The sequence below is a fragment of the Cucurbita pepo genome, unplaced genomic scaffold (assembly GCF_002806865.2).
Source record: "Cucurbita pepo subsp. pepo cultivar mu-cu-16 unplaced genomic scaffold, ASM280686v2 Cp4.1_scaffold000190, whole genome shotgun sequence".
In the NCBI taxonomy this organism is placed as follows: Eukaryota; Viridiplantae; Streptophyta; class Magnoliopsida; order Cucurbitales; family Cucurbitaceae; genus Cucurbita; species Cucurbita pepo.
In genome coordinates this window covers 115,374-134,125 of record NW_019646457.1, presented here as the reverse complement: position 1 = coordinate 134,125, position 18,752 = coordinate 115,374, and the positions used below count along the sequence as shown (strand labels likewise).

General features: G+C 34.5%; 1 protein-coding gene across 7 annotated transcripts in view; it reads left to right on the top strand.

The window, feature by feature from the left end:
- The first annotated feature begins 10,265 nt into the window (after window positions 1-10,265).
- Window positions 10,266-18,752, top strand: part of LOC111784343 (cleavage and polyadenylation specificity factor subunit 1) — a 27,510-nt gene continuing 19,023 nt past the window's right edge. For 6 of the 7 annotated variants that reach the window (XR_002813525.1, XR_002813527.1, XR_002813526.1 and 3 more), the window contains exons 1-6: window positions 10,266-10,788; window positions 11,089-11,235; window positions 11,811-11,964; window positions 15,634-15,769; window positions 17,040-17,185; window positions 18,535-18,630. Coding sequence is in view for 4 of the 7 variants with exons in the window: in XM_023665070.1 (XP_023520838.1) it covers window positions 10,469-10,788; window positions 11,089-11,235; window positions 11,811-11,964; window positions 15,634-15,769; window positions 17,040-17,185; window positions 18,535-18,630 (999 nt within the window). In the remaining 3 variants the exon portion in view is untranslated. Of the gene's footprint in view, window positions 10,789-11,088; window positions 11,236-11,810; window positions 11,965-15,633; window positions 15,770-17,039; window positions 17,186-18,534; window positions 18,631-18,752 lie in introns of those variants that run through there. The other variant, XM_023665072.1, reaches the window with a different exon arrangement.

Here is an 18,752-nt window from a genome sequence, read left to right as displayed (position 1 = left end):
CTTTATTTTTCTCTAATTTTTTTCACTAAATTCTTGTTTTTCCTTCAATTCTTCTCCCTCAAACTTTTTCTTCTTTTTCTCCAACTTTAATGGATCAACAAATACATATGCATAACTCAAATGTACAATGTAGAAATTCTACTATATTTTGTAAAAGATTACCTAATCAAATAATCATCATATATGACATTCCTATCAAATTGTCAAGGACGGCCAATAAATATGTCTCGAGCAAGCATGGGTAACACATCACAAAAAATTTCATCTTTATATTTTTCTAAAGTAAAAGATATTAAAGCTTGAGAAACTATCTTCATTGTTCTACAATCATTGAGCCATTGAAGCTTGTAAGGTTTATGATGGGGTTGGGTTGAAATTTGCAACCTTTTGATCAACATGGTACTTACTACATTGGTGCAACTTCCATTATCAATAATAAGACTACAAGTAGTCCTCTTAACTAAACATCGTGTGTGAAATAGGTTGTCTCTTTGATCATCAACATCATTCTCCGTAACTTAGTTGTAAGAAGTCTTCTTGTAATAAGTGTCAAATGACTTCCATCTTCCAATTCATCCTCATTCGTTTGGACTTCAACGTAAATTTTTTCACCATTTGTGACAACTTGTCCATTCTTGATGATCATGATTCTCTTGTTAGGACAATCACAACTAATATAACCAATTCTTTGAAATTTCCAACATTTAATGTCTCTATTTCTTTCTCAATTATCCTTGTATTCCTCCACTTTCTCCTTACTCTTGGAGGTCTCAATTTTATCTTTTTCGTCGTGCTCATACTTGCCTCTATATTTGAAATCTATCTTTTCAATATTTATGTTCTTCTTTCAATTGTTGAAAGTTTTAGACTTGGAAATAGCATGCCTCTTGGAGTTCTCCTTTTCCCAAGCTAGCTGCCCTTCAGTTTTGACAGCAAGGTGTAACAATTCTTGCATATCAAAATACGTTTGCCTATCCACTTGATGAGCAAGTTGTCGGTTCCACCCACTAAGGAATCTAGCCATTGTATCCTCCTCAGCTTCATCAATGGATGCTCTATTCATAAGAGCCTCAATTTCTTTGTAATTAATTCTTCTACACTTTTAGATTCATGTTGCAAAGTATAGAGATTTTGCTTGAGTACTTGAGAATAATGCTTAGGAATGTACCTTTTCTCATTAATGTTTTCCATTCCTCCCATGTTTCAATTGGTTGTTCATAATTTCTCCTTTACCCTGATTTCAAAGATGTCCACCCTATAATTACAGAATAAAAAAATAAAAATTCAGCCATTACAAGCTTCAACTTTCTTTCTTCACTAAAATTGTTGCTATCGAAAATATGCTTAATTTTGCTCTCATATTGCAAATACTCCTCCGGATAAGGCCTCCCATAAGAAATTGAAATTTTAAGTTTTATTACCCCAACTCCTCTTTCTTATACTCTCTCATATTGATACTCCTTCTTCTTGGTGCAACTTCTTCGGCCCTTCCTCTCCTCCCTAGGACTGTGTCCAACTAAAAGGGTGACATTGTCCTCTTCTTTATTTTCAACTCCTTCATTCAAGATAACTTCCATTCCTTGAGGACTACCTAAAGATATTTCAATTCGTTCCCTTCCGTCTATGAAGGTTTTAATAACTTGATTAAAACAAGTAATGCACCCCTAACTTCAATAATCTCCCCTCTATTCCTCTGTCTTGGTTTATGATTGTACAAACAGTAGTTAAATATGTTTAGGATCTCACACACTCAACTCACTAATTTTACCCTCATGAACACTTATGTTTATTACACACAAAGGTAGGCTATTTGAGAAAACGACTAAATCATGATCAAAGTAGGCTAATATATAGATAAAACAATTCTTACAGTAGCTAACTGTCTATTCAAGTCAATCAAGATAAGGCAATCTTGAAATAACAACAAACTAAAATAAAGAAAGGATCAAAACAAATAAGAGACACAAAAGATATTTTTGGGTAAAATTGCCCACTCAAAATGAATTAAAAAAAGAAAGGTGGTTATGATTTTGACTAAATTTCATTTTAAGTATAAAATAAGAGAATGATCTCATTTTCCTTTTTACATAATTTGGGCAAGTTCAGAAATTATTTTCTTGATTGAATTAGGAAAGAAAAATATCAAACACAACTGTTATCGATTTAGATGGTTAAACAAATTATGAATTGAAGTTTATTTGATCTTCAAATAAACGTGTAAATAGTCTAATAAATGATAAAGACAATTTATAGACACAATATTAAGAAGCAAAATTCGAGATGTGTTTTTTTTTTTCAAGATCTAAATATGATCTTTAAGGAGAAAATGAGAGCAAAGTAAAAAAAATGTGCAGAAGGGTGGGAATGACAGCACGTAAATAAATGGACAGATTAAAAAAAAACAATGCCTATATAAAAGATAAAATCAATTCTAGTATAGGTCACAAAATGTAACTAGACTCTAGTACAAAATTGATACGACAATCTTAATCCGCAACTCAACGATTCAAGCTTTTGTTGAAGCAAAAACACTTGAATAAAAGAAATTAATACCTCCTTAACCCAATTCGGATCTACCAAGAGATAAGGTTAGAATTAGATTACCTCTCTCAAGATCAAAAATTTAGAAGCAAAATTTGGAACCTTGTTCTAAATTGAGTCACTCCACAATCGAACTTCATCAAATATCGGATGCAATCTATCATAAGAATTGCTTGAAACTTAGAAATTGTAAAAATTATGCTGAAATTTCTAAGGGTGAAAGTCTGACTTAGAGCTCAATTTTATTCATAAAAAATCTGCCCGCTAATTTGTGAGTATTTATAGTTTGTCCACAAAAGTAACTCTAGCTCTTGGAATGTCCTCTAAAAGAAGTTCATGGCCATGATCGGTAAGTTACTCCCCTTACCCTTCAAAATGTCCACTAAAGTTATAATCATTTTTACAAGTAACTTCCCACCCTTTTGCCAACTACAAGAAGTTATAAAATTAAAATAATAAATAAAGTTTGCAAATAAATTATCAATCAAGTGTTATTTACAGCAACCTCATCTTCTACTTCAATTGTGCAAATATTCACTTCTGTAGCTCCAAATGGTCTTTCCTCAATCGAATCAGCTCGTAACACATGAAATGAAGGTCGAACCGAGCCCATCTAATTTTGTAGATGAAGAAAGAAGACTTCATCAATGTAAAGAGGGCATCGATTGGCCGATAGCTCTCTCTTGAAAATCAATTGAGAAATTCAGAAAAGAATTATTCTATTCTATCTATCTCTTGTCTCCCATATCTTCATCTTATGAACGAATTTATGACAAAACTCATAAAATCAAATCATTTCAAATGTTCTACTAAAGAGAAGAAAATTCAAATGAACACAGAAGAGGAGAAAATCTCACCATCTCAAAATACTGTCAATCAAGAATATCAGATTGTCAGAATTGAAGATCAACTCCAAAATTGGACTATTCTAAAGGTAGATCCTAAAACTATCTACCAAATTTCGACCTCCAATTTTACTCAAATATCATGCATCAAATTCTCAGACAAAAATATCACAATTCATAGCAATAGGGAATCTCTAAATCTTTTTTCAAAATCTCTTATACTCCAACATCGTGAAGAGTTTAATTATCTTCACGTCAGTCTTGTTCAAGTCGCTGTAAAACCATTGTTCAGACTTGGATTAGATATCTCAGTCCTTATCTCCCTACCAGATAAGAGACATGAAGACTTCTCAAATTCTTTACTGGGAATGGTTCAATCTAATTTAGAGAATGGACCCGTCTATTTCAATTGTTATCTAAATTCTACTTTGTCATTCAACGACCCACACATATTGTCAGCCCTCATACTGACTTACAGTAAAAAAATTTGAACATCAAGGCTGAAACTCATTCTTCCGTTCATAGTCAGGGTTTATTATAAGCTCATGAATACAAATACTTCTCAAAGAGCATTAAGATCCTCACCCCAAAGGGATCAACCATGCTCATAGAGGCAAATATTGGAAAGTGTTGTGTGACTGTTACAAAAACTCTCTCTTGGGATCAAATAACCAAAAATACTTCCAGAAAAATTCGGCGAAGAACGTTCGTCAGATTCAAAAGTAAAAGAATTCCTGAATTCTAGACCGAGCACTTCAGGAGTTTCAAGATCAATATATGACCCCTTCAAGGTAAAAGATGATAAGAATCAGGGTGTTCCAAATGAACCTATTGCCAAGAAGATTCAAAAAATGTCATGAACATTAAAAAAATATGTCAACAACAAAATTCAAACCTACGCGCGGAGTTTTCAATTGATTTCAAACCTGTCGCATTAGCCACTCAAGCATATCAACATTTTTTTTAGAAAGAACTATGTTTAATTTCATAAATTATGTAAAAGTCAAATGGTCAATTTGACTTATTCTTTTGTGGAGATTAAAGGAGATCGAGAATAAATCTCGTTCACAAACGTCTCGAATAAATCTCGTCCACAAACGTCTTTTATCTGAAGACTATAAATACCCACAATATATTATGTAAAATTCAGATTCGTTGATGAATGTAATTCAGATCTCAAATTAAGACGTTTCCCTTAGAAATCCGAGCATCATATTTGCCATTTCTAAGTTTCAAGCAATTCTTGTAGTAGAATTGCACCCGGGCCATTCAATCAAGCCTTGATCAAGTTAGATTGTGGAGTGACTCAATTTAGAACTTTTAGATCTTCGATCTTAAGAGGTACTCTAATTCTAGCTATCTCTTGTTGATCCAAATTTTGTATAAGGAGGTGTTAATTACTTTGATTCAAGGGTTCTAAACAAAAGCTTGGATCGTTGGGCTGAAGATTAGGGTTGCCTTATCAATTTGGTATCAGAGCCTAGGTTTACATCTTTGTGCCATTTCTGCTATTGTTTATCTTTTCTTAAATTTGTCCATTTATTTTCTTGCTGTCATTTCCGCCATTATTCATAACTTTTCACTTTGTTCTCATTTTCTTCCTAAAGATCACGTTGAGATCTTGAAAAAAAAAAAAAAAAAAAGAAATAATAAATCTCATCATATTTGTTCTTACGATTGTGATAATAGACTATCTTTATCATTTTTTTTAGATCATTTGCATGTTTATTTGAAGATCAAATAAACTTCGATTCACATCTTTTTCTTAATCCATCTAAATCTAGAACTGTTGTGTTTGATATTTTTTTTTTCTCATAATCTACGCTTGAAGATAACTTCTAAATTTCCCGAATTCTGTAAACAGGAGAGTTAGATCGTTCTTAAAATCATCACGTCCTTTCTTTTGTGTCTTTATTTGTTTGTTCACTTCTTGGTTTATTTTGTTGTTATTTCATAATTAACTCATCTCGATTACCTTGAATAGCTTGCTACTATCAGAATTGTTTTACCCATATATTAGCTTACCTTGATCATAATTTAGTCACTTTCCCAAACAGCCTACCTTTGTGTGTATAAACACGAGTGTCCCTGAGTGTAAAATCAGTGAGTTGAGTGTCTGAGGTCCTAAACATATTTCACTACTGTTTGTACAATCATGAACCAAGACGAGGAAAATGGAGGGGAGATCAATGATCTAGTTGAAGAAGTCCAGAAGAATGAGGAGGAACTGGAAGATGGGATTCATTTGGCACTTATAACAAGAAGACTTGTTAAAACTAAAGTTACGGAGAATGATGTTGATGATCAAAGAGACAACCTGTTCCACACGCGGTGTTTCGTCAAGGGGACTGCTTGTAGTCTTGTCATTGATAGTGGAAGTTGCACCAATGTTGTAAGTACCATGTTGATCAAAAGGTTACAAATTCCAACTCAAGATCATCCTAAACCTTACAAGCTCCAATGGCTCAATGATAGTGGAACAATGAAGGTAGTTTCCCAAGCTTTATATCTTTTACTTGGAAAATATAAAGATGAAGTTCTTTGTGATGTATTACCAATGCAAGCTGGAGATATATTGCTTGGCCGACCATGGCAATTTGACAGGAGAGTTGTGTATGATGGCTATTTGAATAGGTATTCTTTTTGTAAAAGATGGTAGAAAAACCAACGATCCAAGCTTTTGTTTTAGCAAGAACCCTTGAATCAAAGTAATTAACAACTCCTTACACGAAATTTGGATCAACCAAGAGATAAGACTAGAATTAGATTACTTCTTACGATCGAAGATCTAGAAGCAAGATTTGGAAACCTTGTTCTACATTGAGTCACTCCATAATCGAACTTGATCAAAGCTTGATTGAATGGCTCGGGTGCAATTCTATCACAAGAATTGCTTGAAGCTTAGAAATGGCAAATATGATGCTCGGATTTCTAAGGGAAACATCTCAATTTGAGATCTGAATTACATTCATCCACGAATATGAATTTTACATAACATATTGTGGGTATTTATAGTCTCCCGACAAAAGACGTTTGTGGACAGGATTTATTCCCGACCCCCTTTAATCTCCACAAAAGAATAAGTCAAATTGACCATTTGACTTTTACATAATTTATTAAATTAAACATAGTTCTTTCTAACACATGTTAATGTACTTGAGTGGCTAATGCGACAAGTTTGAAATCAATTGAGCTCTCTGCGAAAGTCAGTTAAATGTCAATCCACTACGAAGATGGCTCAAGATCTCCAACTCATACTGATATGGATACTCAATCCGTCTACGAAATTCAGTTAAATGTCATTAAATCTTATTTCCAAATAGACAAGGAAAGATCTCCAACTCATACTTGATATGGATACTCAATCCGTCTACGAAAGTCAGTTAAATGTCAATCCACTACGAAGATGGCTCAAGATCTCCAACTCATACTGATATGGATACTCAATCCGTCTACGAAAGTCAGTTAAATGTCATTAAATCTTATTTCCAAATAGACAAAGGAATTTCTAAAAACAGTACGAAGATGGCTCAAGATCTCCAACTCATACTGATATGGATATTCAATCCGTCTACGAAAGTCAGTTAAATGTCATTAAATCTTATTTCCAAATAGACAATGAATTTCTAAAAACAGATTTTATGTCAGTTACCAACTCTTCAAAAAGAAATGTCTTCTTTCAAACCTACAAAGAAGCTGAGCGAAATGAATTAAGGGCTCAATGGTATTCTCATATGGAAGCCATAGAAGAAAATATACAATTCTTCGAATGGTTTGAAGAAAATATTTTGCAGATATGCACCTTAACTCAAAGGAGCTGGAAGACTACCAGGAGAGGCGAGATATATCCAAAACATCCTCCGTTGGAAGAGGTTGAATTTGACAACTACTAGCGAGAAAAGGTCAAAGTCAGTCCTTTCAAAAATATCTCGGAAGGACTAGAAAAGGGTAATTACCCCAAATGATATAAAAAATATCCATCATCAAAACAATTATTCAAATAAGATTTTATCGACGATCGCTACTCAACTTGAGAGTATCGAGGAAAAAATCTCGAAGAAATCTGGTACTCAGCAAGAACAAGCAAGCAGCTTTGTACCAAGGATCGATGAGTCAATCCCAATACTCATACCGGAAAATCTCGACATATTTATGAGGAGGGTTTCAAAAGAAAGGCTGTAATGGCCAAGATAGAAGAAAAAATTGGATAGGATTCTAAATCCTGGAATAACACCTCAAGATTCATCTATGAATGTCGTTAACAATTATGACGAAATCCATTGTAAATGAGATAGAAGAACCTCTCTACAATCGAATTGAAAGGATCTCTAGAAGAAGTCAAAATAATACCAGTAACCAGAAAAACTGGTATCCTCAACCATCTTTCCCGGATATTCAATTCGAAAAAAGACGCTACAAACTCAAGCCCATTACGATGGCCTAGCAATCTATGAATGGAATATCCATGGATTGTCTGACTATCTGATAATGAATGTTGTCAATGAGATGATGATGGCCGCAGACGCGTAACAGGACCATAAATCTGACCATCAAATAGCTCAAGTCCTAGTAACTGGATTTACCGGGCAACTCAAAGATTGGTGGGGACAAATATCTTGACGAATCAACTCGCCAACAGATATTAAACCACTATGTTAATAGGCCAAATACTCAAATCATTAAAGAAGAAGGTCCATCAACTAGAACCAAGGTACAACATGAAAGGGTAGAGGATACTGTATACCCTCATAGAATTCTTCGTAGGCGACCCCCTGAAAAAAACCTATCCATCGGGATTCTTCTATATCCATCCGGGGGTTTAGGGTATTCTTCGTAGGATTACAATATTCAATATTCATAAAGTCTCTAATGCTCACAAGAAGTTTAACACATGGACCATTGTAAAATTTAGAGAATTGAAATTGAAGTTGATGTCATGGTTCATATAGGTTGGCTTGGATACAAAGAACAAAATCGAACTTGATAAATTGGTGATACCAGCCTAAGCTAATCAAGTAAGTGGCCTTACTATCGGCTCTGTCGAAAGACTTGTCTTATGTATGATGACACATGCCCAGTGGCCCTTGCAAGTGTCATTTATGCTTTATGTTATGTGATGATGTGATGACGTGATGACGTTAGATGATGATGTGTTGATGTTGTATGATGATGTGAAGACGTTAGATAGTGATGCGGTGATGTTATATGATAATGTGATGTTATTATATGATGATGTGATAATGTTATGTGATGATGTGATGATGTTAGATGATGATGTGATGATGTTATATGATGATGTGATAATGTTATGTGATGACGTGATGACGTTAGATGATGATGTGATGATGTTATATGAATGACGTACTTGGTATACTTGATGCACTTTATGGTAATATGATGAGTATGATGATTGCGTGACGTTTACCTTAATATGATGATGTTTTCCATATTGAGCATGCTACATGATGATGAATGCCATATTGCATCATGTCATTAGATCGACATAGGACACAACCCTAAGAGCATGAAAATGATATTAATATAAATATCCACGAGTATGTGTTACCTAGAGTAATAGAGAGATGAGACTAGAGGGTTGTGTCAGAAGAGACGTTATGATGGATTTAGAGGGACCTCATTCATATTGTATATTCATAAGCATATGGCTACTTCCCCTAGAGATGATGAGTGCGGACGTGCACAGTACGATGATGAGTGCGAATGCGCACAGATGAGGGTGTTCAGGAGGCGCATGACACTATGGGGTTCCATTGACCTCCGGACGTCACTACAGATTAGCTTGACTAGAGAGTCCAGGAGGTGTGCGATCGCCTTGGGGATTCACAGTCGCACATGTGAGTCGTTTATAGGGAAGTACTACACATCTAATTTGTCCGAGACTGGAGGCCACCATTATGATGATTAGAGATAAGTCTCTACATCATGATTGCATGTGTTTGCATTTGCATGGTCCCCTATAGTGGGGCCACTTACTAAGTATTTTTTGAAATACTCAGGCCGTGTACCACATCATTTTTCAGGAAAAGGCAAGATACACTTGTATGGAGAACGACGGCATCGCGAGCAGAGATTGTGGCACGTGCATAGGGTAAACTAATTTAAATTCCTAGTCTTACGTTAGAATAGGTTGTTTTGCATTTCATTGTTTTAAACTATTTTGTATTTGTTTTTATTTTCTCTAAATTTCAGTATTTAAACACATAAGACAATGACTGTGTTTTTCATATAAGAAGTTGTTTTAAGCGTTTTTTGAAATGTAAGTTAAATAATGTTCATGGAAGAGTTATATTTCCACATTAAAGATGAGCATAAAACGTTAGTAACGATTCTGAGTATGTGAAAATTTAAGGTCGTTACATGAACTTACCTAGAATTTTGAGTTTCAAGGTTCTATTAGTCTAGGCAATAGAATGTTGATCTTTTTTTTTTTAGCAAACTTGTTCCTTATCTTGCTCTAAAGCAATTGGACCCATGTCATGAATTATACTATGGAGGATGAATTATGGGGTCGAAGTTCTGAAATTCCTAATCTTAAATGATATGAACCAAGACATCTTAACAATACAATATGAATGGTAGTTCAAATTAGTACAAGATAAAGTTAAGTTTTATTAAAATCGAACTCAGCAATTAACTTCACATAAAAACAACAACTCCAAGATATTTCAAACGAGGTTTCATTTATTCTTAGACGGTTACAAATTGGATTAAGATCTAATAGACGGTAAGAAATTTTAAAACTTTTTTAATAAATGTTGGAGAGTGTTAGTTGATGAGTATTAAATTTCTTAATTTTTAAGTTTTAGAAATATAAATATATGTATATAATTTTATAGATATATCCATAGAATTAAGACCTGCATATCGAATCCTTCCTCCCGCCAAACCTCCCCAAAGCCCTAAGTCTGCTGGTCTCTTTTTAAGTTCTTCCAACTCTCTGCTTCTCCTCATTGTCTGCAACTCCCTCTTCCCTTCCCACCACCAACTCCCTCCAATTCATACTTTTCTCTCAATCTCCACATTCTTACGCATCTCCTTTATCCACTTCTCACTCTCTCAGGATGAGTTTTGCCGCTTATAGAATGATGCACTCCCCTACGGGCATCGAGAATTGTGATTCAGGCTTTATCACCCACTCTCGCGCCGATTTCGTACCCCGCGTCACTTCTCACGCCGACGACCTTGAGTCCGATTGGCCGCCGCGCCGAGAAATTGGTCCGGTTCCGAATCTCGTTGTCACCGCCGGTAATGTCCTTGAGGTATATGTTGTCAGGGTTCAAGAAGATGGTGGCAAAGAATCAAGAAGCTCTGGAGAAGTCAGACGGGGTGGCATTATGGATGGAGTCTCTGGGGCCTCGCTCGAGCTTGTTTGCCACTATAGGTATACTCCAAGTTTTGTGAATGTACGCTAGGAGTTTCGTGTTAGTATGTTCTTTGTTATAACTAGCTTGTCAAAACGTACACCATAGAGCAGCCTTTTGCGAGTTCCTCGACTCTGGGTCTTTTTATTGCGTCTCATTTTATACTTCTCATCAAACGAGTGACAAGTTTGCTGCTCGTTGGAAACAAAAATTAATGTGACTAGCAATCTTGAGTAAAGGATGTCCCTTGATTTATTTCTGGTAAGCACTTGCTATTTTTGTTTAGTGATAATTTACTTTTCTCGGGGCCTGAATTGCAGGTTGCACGGTAATGTTGAGTCCATGGTAATTTTGTCTAGTAGAGGAGGTGATGGCTCCAAGAAGAGAGATTCGATCATATTAGTCTTTAAAGAAGCAAAAATTTCAGTGCTAGAGTTTGATGATTCTATCCATAGTCTCCGTACAAGGTACGCTTTGTTCTTTCTCTCTTTCACTCTCTTGTGGAGCTTATATATTAGTCTCTTTTTATTTCATCAATGAAAAGTTTCGTTTGTTGTAAAAAAAAAAAAAAAAAAAAAAAAAAACATTATTGGCGAATTAGACCATGTTCTCTTTAAGTTATATATATATATATATATAATTCGTGGAATGTAAAATCGAAAGACTGATAGTGTAATTCATTCCATATGTGCATGATCCTAGTCTTTCTACATGCCCTCGATCGTTGTGGATTTACCCTGTCTAGTATCTTGACCAACAATTTTCTTGGGCTTTAATTTATTATGTGACTGATATATTGGCAACATAATTGTGTGTTATCCATGACCACCACGTAATTATCCTGCCCCTCCAAATTATTTCCTAATTGGTTCCTTCCTCCACCGGACAGATGTACAAATGTACTATGCTTGGAAAGAACTTGTGCAAGATGATACTCTGGTTATTCATTATTTAGTTGTCTTTTCATCGAAAAACTTATTTTAGTTGTCTAATTTTCTTTGGCATTTCACAATTACTATTGAGTGGAAATTTTCATTTGTAGCTCAATGCATTGCTTTGAGGGTCCACAATGGCTTCATTTGAAAAGAGGTCGTGAATCATTTGCAAGAGGTCCAGTGGTAAAGGTTGATCCTCAAGGCAGGTGTGGAGGAGTTCTTGTTTATGGTTTGCAAATGATAATACTTAAGGCTTCTCAGGTGTTTTTTGCCTTTCACACTTTTTTATTTGGATGTGCATGACAACTTTATGCCATGCTTTGTTGACGTGTAGTTCTTAATATCTTTTATAATATATTGGATAGAAAGAGATACTATGTTGTGTTAATAAGTAATTCTATCCACCGCCTTGTGTTTACCACTATCCTTCAATTAAGTTTCTTGGTAGCATTGAAATCTACTAAAGTTGACTTTCCTTACCCATGTTTGCACGTTGAGTTAGATCAGATGTGACTAGTAGTTTTTAGTGATGATGGTAGTCAAACTCAAATTAATGAAGGTGACATATCGAGCAAATGTGTAGAAGATTTGTTTGATTATACTTTTGAGCTATTTTTGTAAACCTTAATGGACATGGATGATTGCCTCTTTATCTCTTTCATAGCGAAGAAGAAATGGAGATTTCCAATGGCTGCTATTTATGGACCCAAGATGGATTGGAATAACATCTGATAGACAATAAACAATGTTATGATGTCTCTCAAAAGTGATTATGGAGAAGCTTAAGAGACTTTGTATGTGGATGGACTTCCCTAGACATTGGCCAAAATTTAGCGAAGTAGAGCGTCACCTAACTGCCTGGTTTAGGTGTGGGCAATCTTAACATTAGAAACAGTAGCCTTTTTCAACTAAAGGGGGCTGGAGATTCTTAATTGATCCCAATGCTCTTGGAAGAAGGGTTATTGTTAATAAGTATAAATTGTCTTGGATCAGCTGGATATATATATTTTTTTGATAAGAATGAGTAAAAAATAAAAGAATACAAGGGCATACAAAATTCCATGGAAGGGATCCCAACTAAAGAAAGGGGCTCAAATCATGCAAAATAATGCCTATAAAATTACTACAAAAGGTATTTGAAATCTAAGTCCAAGGAGAAACATGAAATCTAAAAAGAGACCAAACATCACTTGGATCTCTCTCCAAACCTTTAAAAGCTCTATTATTCCTCTCACTCTAAAGATCCGGATAGTATACACCCCAACAAGCCATGAAAACTGGTCTTTCTCATGAAAAGACGGATGGAGGAGGAACTCCCCATTCATATCATGTCCCTATAATGGGCAAGCAAGAAGTTGAATGTTTTCGACTGAGAATACAACAAAACAAGCCAAACTTGCCAGGTACAGACGTTCACTTTCTTTGCGATCTTAATCCTCCAAAGAGGGGAAAAAAAAAAAAAACAAAAAACTCACTAGTGGGAGAAGGGTCTATCAAGCAACAGAAGAAAGATTTACAAGAGATCCCTCTTAAGGGTGGGGCTCTAGACACAAACATTCCTTCTCCCACGCCTAAAATCAAACTCCCCTATCAAGGACGAGAGACAACATACTTTGCTTTCCTGGTGGACAAGTGACTGAACCCAAAAAGATTCATTGGAATGTTGTGCCCACCCCACCCTTCCAAACGTTTTAGAGGTTCTTGGTCTACTATTGCTAAGTGTTGCCTTTTAGTGGACAAGTGGTATACTCATAATGTTGGCAAAGGAAAGAAACTTCGGATTTGAGATTTTTTTTGGATTAGAGATGCTCCCCTTAAAGTTTCCTATCCAAGGTTGTAGGTAGTGGTTAATTCGATTAGGTCGTCTATTCTGAAGGTTTGGGTTGGAGCAGTTAGTAGTTAAGGCTTGAAATTTAGAAGGAATCTCACAAACACCTCCTACTTATTTGAAGTCGATTTAATTTGTCATTACAAGAAGAGGATTATTTCTAAGAGGAACCGTTTGGTGGCTGGTATTGGGAGTGATTCCTCTATTTTTCTGGGTTCTTTTGCTCACTATTTGATAGGTAAACTGACAGATATTGTGGCTCATTTAGCCTTGATTGAGGAGTTTTTGAATAGACTTGAATGGAGATTATCATATTTGGATAGTATCCCTTATGGTATTTTGAATCTTGAATCGTGTTCGGAGTACTTCAATGGGTAAGATGGGGCTACAAAGTTGTATTCTCTGTAGGGGTATCTTTACTAAATTTAATTTATGTTTACGTCAATTACGTCAATGAACAAAAGTTGTAGGACATACACATATTATATTAAAAATATTTTAAAGTTAATTAAAATATTAAATTATTTTTAATACTTCAACATTTTTCAATATAACTATTGAAGTTTGGTTTTTATATTCAAATTTAGTGAAACAAATACCGACATGTAACTCTTAGATATTGATTTATTCTACATATCTGAACACAAACATTAATATCCAAGACGTTTAAATCCCATGTATTTAATATCCGTACCTATGAAACAATATCTGCGATCCAACCAAGCTGTAAGGGGTTTAAGAGAGCTAAGGTGGACGTTTGTTTCCATGTCCCCATTTAGGTCTTGGTTTATATAGCTTATAGCTATTCTCTAGGTGTTATTTTGCTAGATTGGAGCCTGTTTTTTATGTTTTGGCTTTTCTTTGGTTGAATTTTTTCTTGAGGAAAGTTCGACTTTTTATAGAAAAAGAAATAAAGAAAGTAGGATTTCAAAATTTGTTCCTTACAGAGAGATTGATTTAGTTAAGTTAACAACCACCATTCTCTTGGCTAAACACAGTTTATTTTTATTTTTATTTTTCATTTTTATATATAGCTCTCATTGTCTTTATTTGAAAATCAAAGAGTCCTAAGAAGATTAAAATATTTCTTTACATTATGTTGCAAGGGAGGTTAACCTTAGATATACTCTAAAGGAGAATGCTGAGCTTTCTCCTGACCCTTAGTTGGTGTGTTCTATGCAAAAAAAAAAAAAAAAAAAAAAAAAAAAAANGAAAGCCATTGGCATGTTTTCTTCCACTGCAATAGATTGCTGGGCAAAGCTGTTCAATCTCTTTGGCATTAGTTGCTGTTTTCATCATCATCATAAGGACGCGGTGGTTCAACTTTTACAGGGTTCTAACTTAAAATGTCATGAAAGTAACGCAATGTGCTCATTCCTTTGGTGGGTGGGGCTTGAAAGAAACCAAATAATGTTCAATGGACTGGAGTTGAATTGAAACAAACTGTGGGACACCATTAACTTTTATTCTTCCTGTTGGTGCATCCAAGTCTAAAAAATTTTGTAATTATGATTTTTTCCATATTGTTGCCAATTGGGAAGTTTTTTCTTGTAACCCCTTGGGATTTGGGATACCTCCTCTCCCATATTTCATATATTCCTTTTTGATCTCTTACAATTAGTATCTTTTGAGAAAAACATAATTGATAGATTAAAAACAAATCAGTCTAGAGCATCTCTTGGAGGAGTGAGTACAAGATGTGACTTTTTTGGGGTACCATGGGTAAAAAACAATAGTCATCATGAGACAACTTCTACGTCGATTGGTAATAATCAATCTAACTTTGCAAGTGTTGGTAGAGCATGCTGAATCTGTTCCAAGATAACTCCTTACTGATATGGCAAGTACTTGACGAACTGATGCTCCTACGTTCTAATAAAATATGGTGTACTATCCGTAGCTTTATTTATAAGTTTGAATGGTTAGGTCAAGCATCCACGAAAGAATTTCAATCCTTCCTTCCTATGGCGGATAGATTAAAATTTGAAATATATTAGTTTTCTTAGGCTCCTTTTGCAATTCTCTTTTTCTTTTTTGCCTTGCATGCCTGTAGCTTTCATTTATCTTAGTGAAAGTTTGGTTTCTCGTGATTTGTTTGTTAGGCTGGTTCCGGTTTGGTTGTGGATGATGAAGCTTGCGGTAACGTAGGTGCAAGTTCTGCTCGAGTTGAATCGTCATACCTAATTAACCTAAGGGATTTGGATGTGAAGCATGTAAAGGATTTTGTATTTGTACATGGTGAGTGTGTATTGGAAGTTCCTTGATTTTCTATTTTGCCTATCCTGCTTTAATTTTATCGTGTTGTATTTTTTTAAATCTATTATTATTTTGTCTCAATTTTTAGTATCCTATAGCATTTTAACGATGGGGACATTTAGAAGAATTTAAAGAATTTTGACAGCGTTGATCATTCTTCTTTGGTTTAAATTGTTCATTAAGTTTTTCATTGAAAACATATATTTTATTTTGGAATAAATGGAGTATCAAGACGCCGTAATGCATTATGTTCATGGCTTACCCTTTCTGATCAATAGGAGCATCTTAGAATTACTTTCCCACTCAGCAAGAGTTGTCTCATTGAAAGCAGAATGAGCATTGGATATCAGATGATTAGAAGAAGCAATATAAAAGATCCTCAAAAAGGCGCCAATATATTTTTTGGTGGCTTACAAGAGGATGTTATATTTAACGAAAAATGCTCATGCAGACCTGAGCATGATTCTGGCGTCTGTACTCCCTTCAGGAAGAAGAGTGAACCACCCATTTTCCTCCTGTCCATACACACTCGTTATTACCTTCCATAGAGGACTTTCTTCATTCACGAATCTCCAAAGCCATTTCAACAAAAGAGAGCATTATTCCAGTGTTTGAAGGATCCTATTCCCAGACCCCCCTACCCCATAGAAAATAGGAAGGGAAGTCCACCCCAATTGACAAGATGAGTACTTATTTTAAACTCATCACCATCCTACAAATAGTCGCTGACTCACTTACATGTCCAAATATAAATATTTAACATCTTAGACATTTATATTTATACCTACCAAACGAAACCCATGATTCAAACGAACCATTGTATTCTCCTCCAAATCATTGAGCTTATTTAGTAATAGAAATGTGATGGATTAGTTTTCTGACAAATTGAATTTCAATATCTCTTCATCTCCCCTTGCTTCTTTATGAAACAAGATCTTAACGAGAGGACAAGCTTGATGTACGAACTTTTTAACCAAAGGTCGCTTACTAGAACCCCTAAACTTCTTGTATTCCATGAAATTTTGGTGTAGATTTTGTATTTACATTTTCAAGTGTGGGGTTCTGTTTTTTTTATTAGAGTTCAGGATGGTGGTTTTCGTACATTTTCACTTTGTAACTTGTCACTTGTTCAATGAAATGTTTGTTTCATTCTTCTTTTTAAAAATAAAGTTTAGTTTTTCATGAAAAGATCAATATTTGAATCAATCTTTCTTGTATAATATTTCTGATGGAAGTTTTCTCTATTTTTTAGGTTATATTGAACCTGTGATGGTGATCCTCCATGAGCAGGAACTTACCTGGGCCGGTCGTGTTGCATGGAAGCATCACACGTGTATGATTTCTGCGCTAAGTATTAGCACAACCTTGAAGCAGCATCCTCTAATATGGTCTGCCAATGTAAGTATAAAGCTGGATCCGTCCTACCTGGAAGCTCATAAACTTCACCAACATAAACTGTACAGATATAGTATTTTTATCAAATAATTTATTTCATTTAGACCTTTTTATTAATCGACATCTTTGTAGAAATTACACATGGTTTTATTGGGCGTTGAAATTACAAATATAGCATTTTTATCAAATGGTAGTTTGAATCACATGAGTAATAGTGTATCAATCATAGACTCTTTTCATTATATCCATGAAAAGTTTTGTTTCTTGGACTAAAATAGCAGTATATCAATCATTATCCATATCGATGATAATATTTCCAATCTACATGTAGGTATATGGTTTCAGTATGATTATTTTGCTCAGAAACGGGGCATTATTATGGCTTTTATTTCATTTGGAATGCCGTATGAATGCTAATAGCTGGATAGCTGAATGGCGTATAAATTTCCAATCCACTGTACATGGAAGAACGTGCTTGGAGTCTTTATACTTTATAGAAATGCTAGAAGAATAACGTCAATTTGTAAAAATATAAACATCCACTATAGCTGTACTTCAACAGGATCTGTTCTATAGGTTGTACAACTTTGTTCTTGAGTTCTAAAAGATATAAACATCCACTTATACTATAAATATTGATGTGCCGTGAGTTATGGTGTTTTAGCTATATTTGCTTGTACCACAAGAAGTTAAGAGTGAGTTGATTACATCAGTGATATTAATGATGATGTAGATAATAGTTTTTAAAATATATATTTAGAAAAGTGACACGCTTTACTTTTCTGTATTGATTCTTTATGGTCTTTTGTTTTGGGTTTGTGTGTTTTTGTTTTTCGGTTTTGGTTGGGCTATTATGTTCTACTTTTGGAAGTTATTATAAATTTTATTGTAATTTTTTATTTTGTCAATAAAAATTTTGTTTTATTGTGAAAGAAAGGAATACTTTGATTTTGTTTTTTATAATGACGTTTTTTTTTAAAAATTGAGACTTAACATGTCATGCAGCAGTGATGCGTGACACATTGTATCATTTGAAAAGCCTCTTGCCCACCTTTGATCTCTTAAAACATTGTTATTGTCTATCAATTCTTGACAAAAGCTGGGTTAATCTTGTGGCCTGTATTTATTTCAATTGTGTGGAAATGGTGGTAGTTGCACAAAAAGTTTCGTAAAATGATTAATGTTTGATCAAGATGCTCATTGTTCAATTACAAATTCCATGGTACTCGTGGGGTGAGGGGGTCTTAATTAGTTACAAGTTACTATTAATTTTTCTTTTCTTAGAACTCTTTCAATTGACAATAATTTTCTTTCTTTTGCTTTTACCGTTTCCCTTACTTTGTATGCTGTAGAACCTTCCTCACGATGCTTACAAGCTACTTGCGGTGCCATCACCAATTGGTGGAGTACTTGTTGTCAGTGCAAATAGTATTCATTATCACAGTCAGGTAGCATTCAATTTATGTTCTAGTATTTTTAATAAACAAATTATTCTCTGTTAAAAAGAATATTTGTCCGCCGCCAAAAAAAAAAAAAAAAAAAAAAAAAAAAAAAAAAAAAAAAAAAAAAA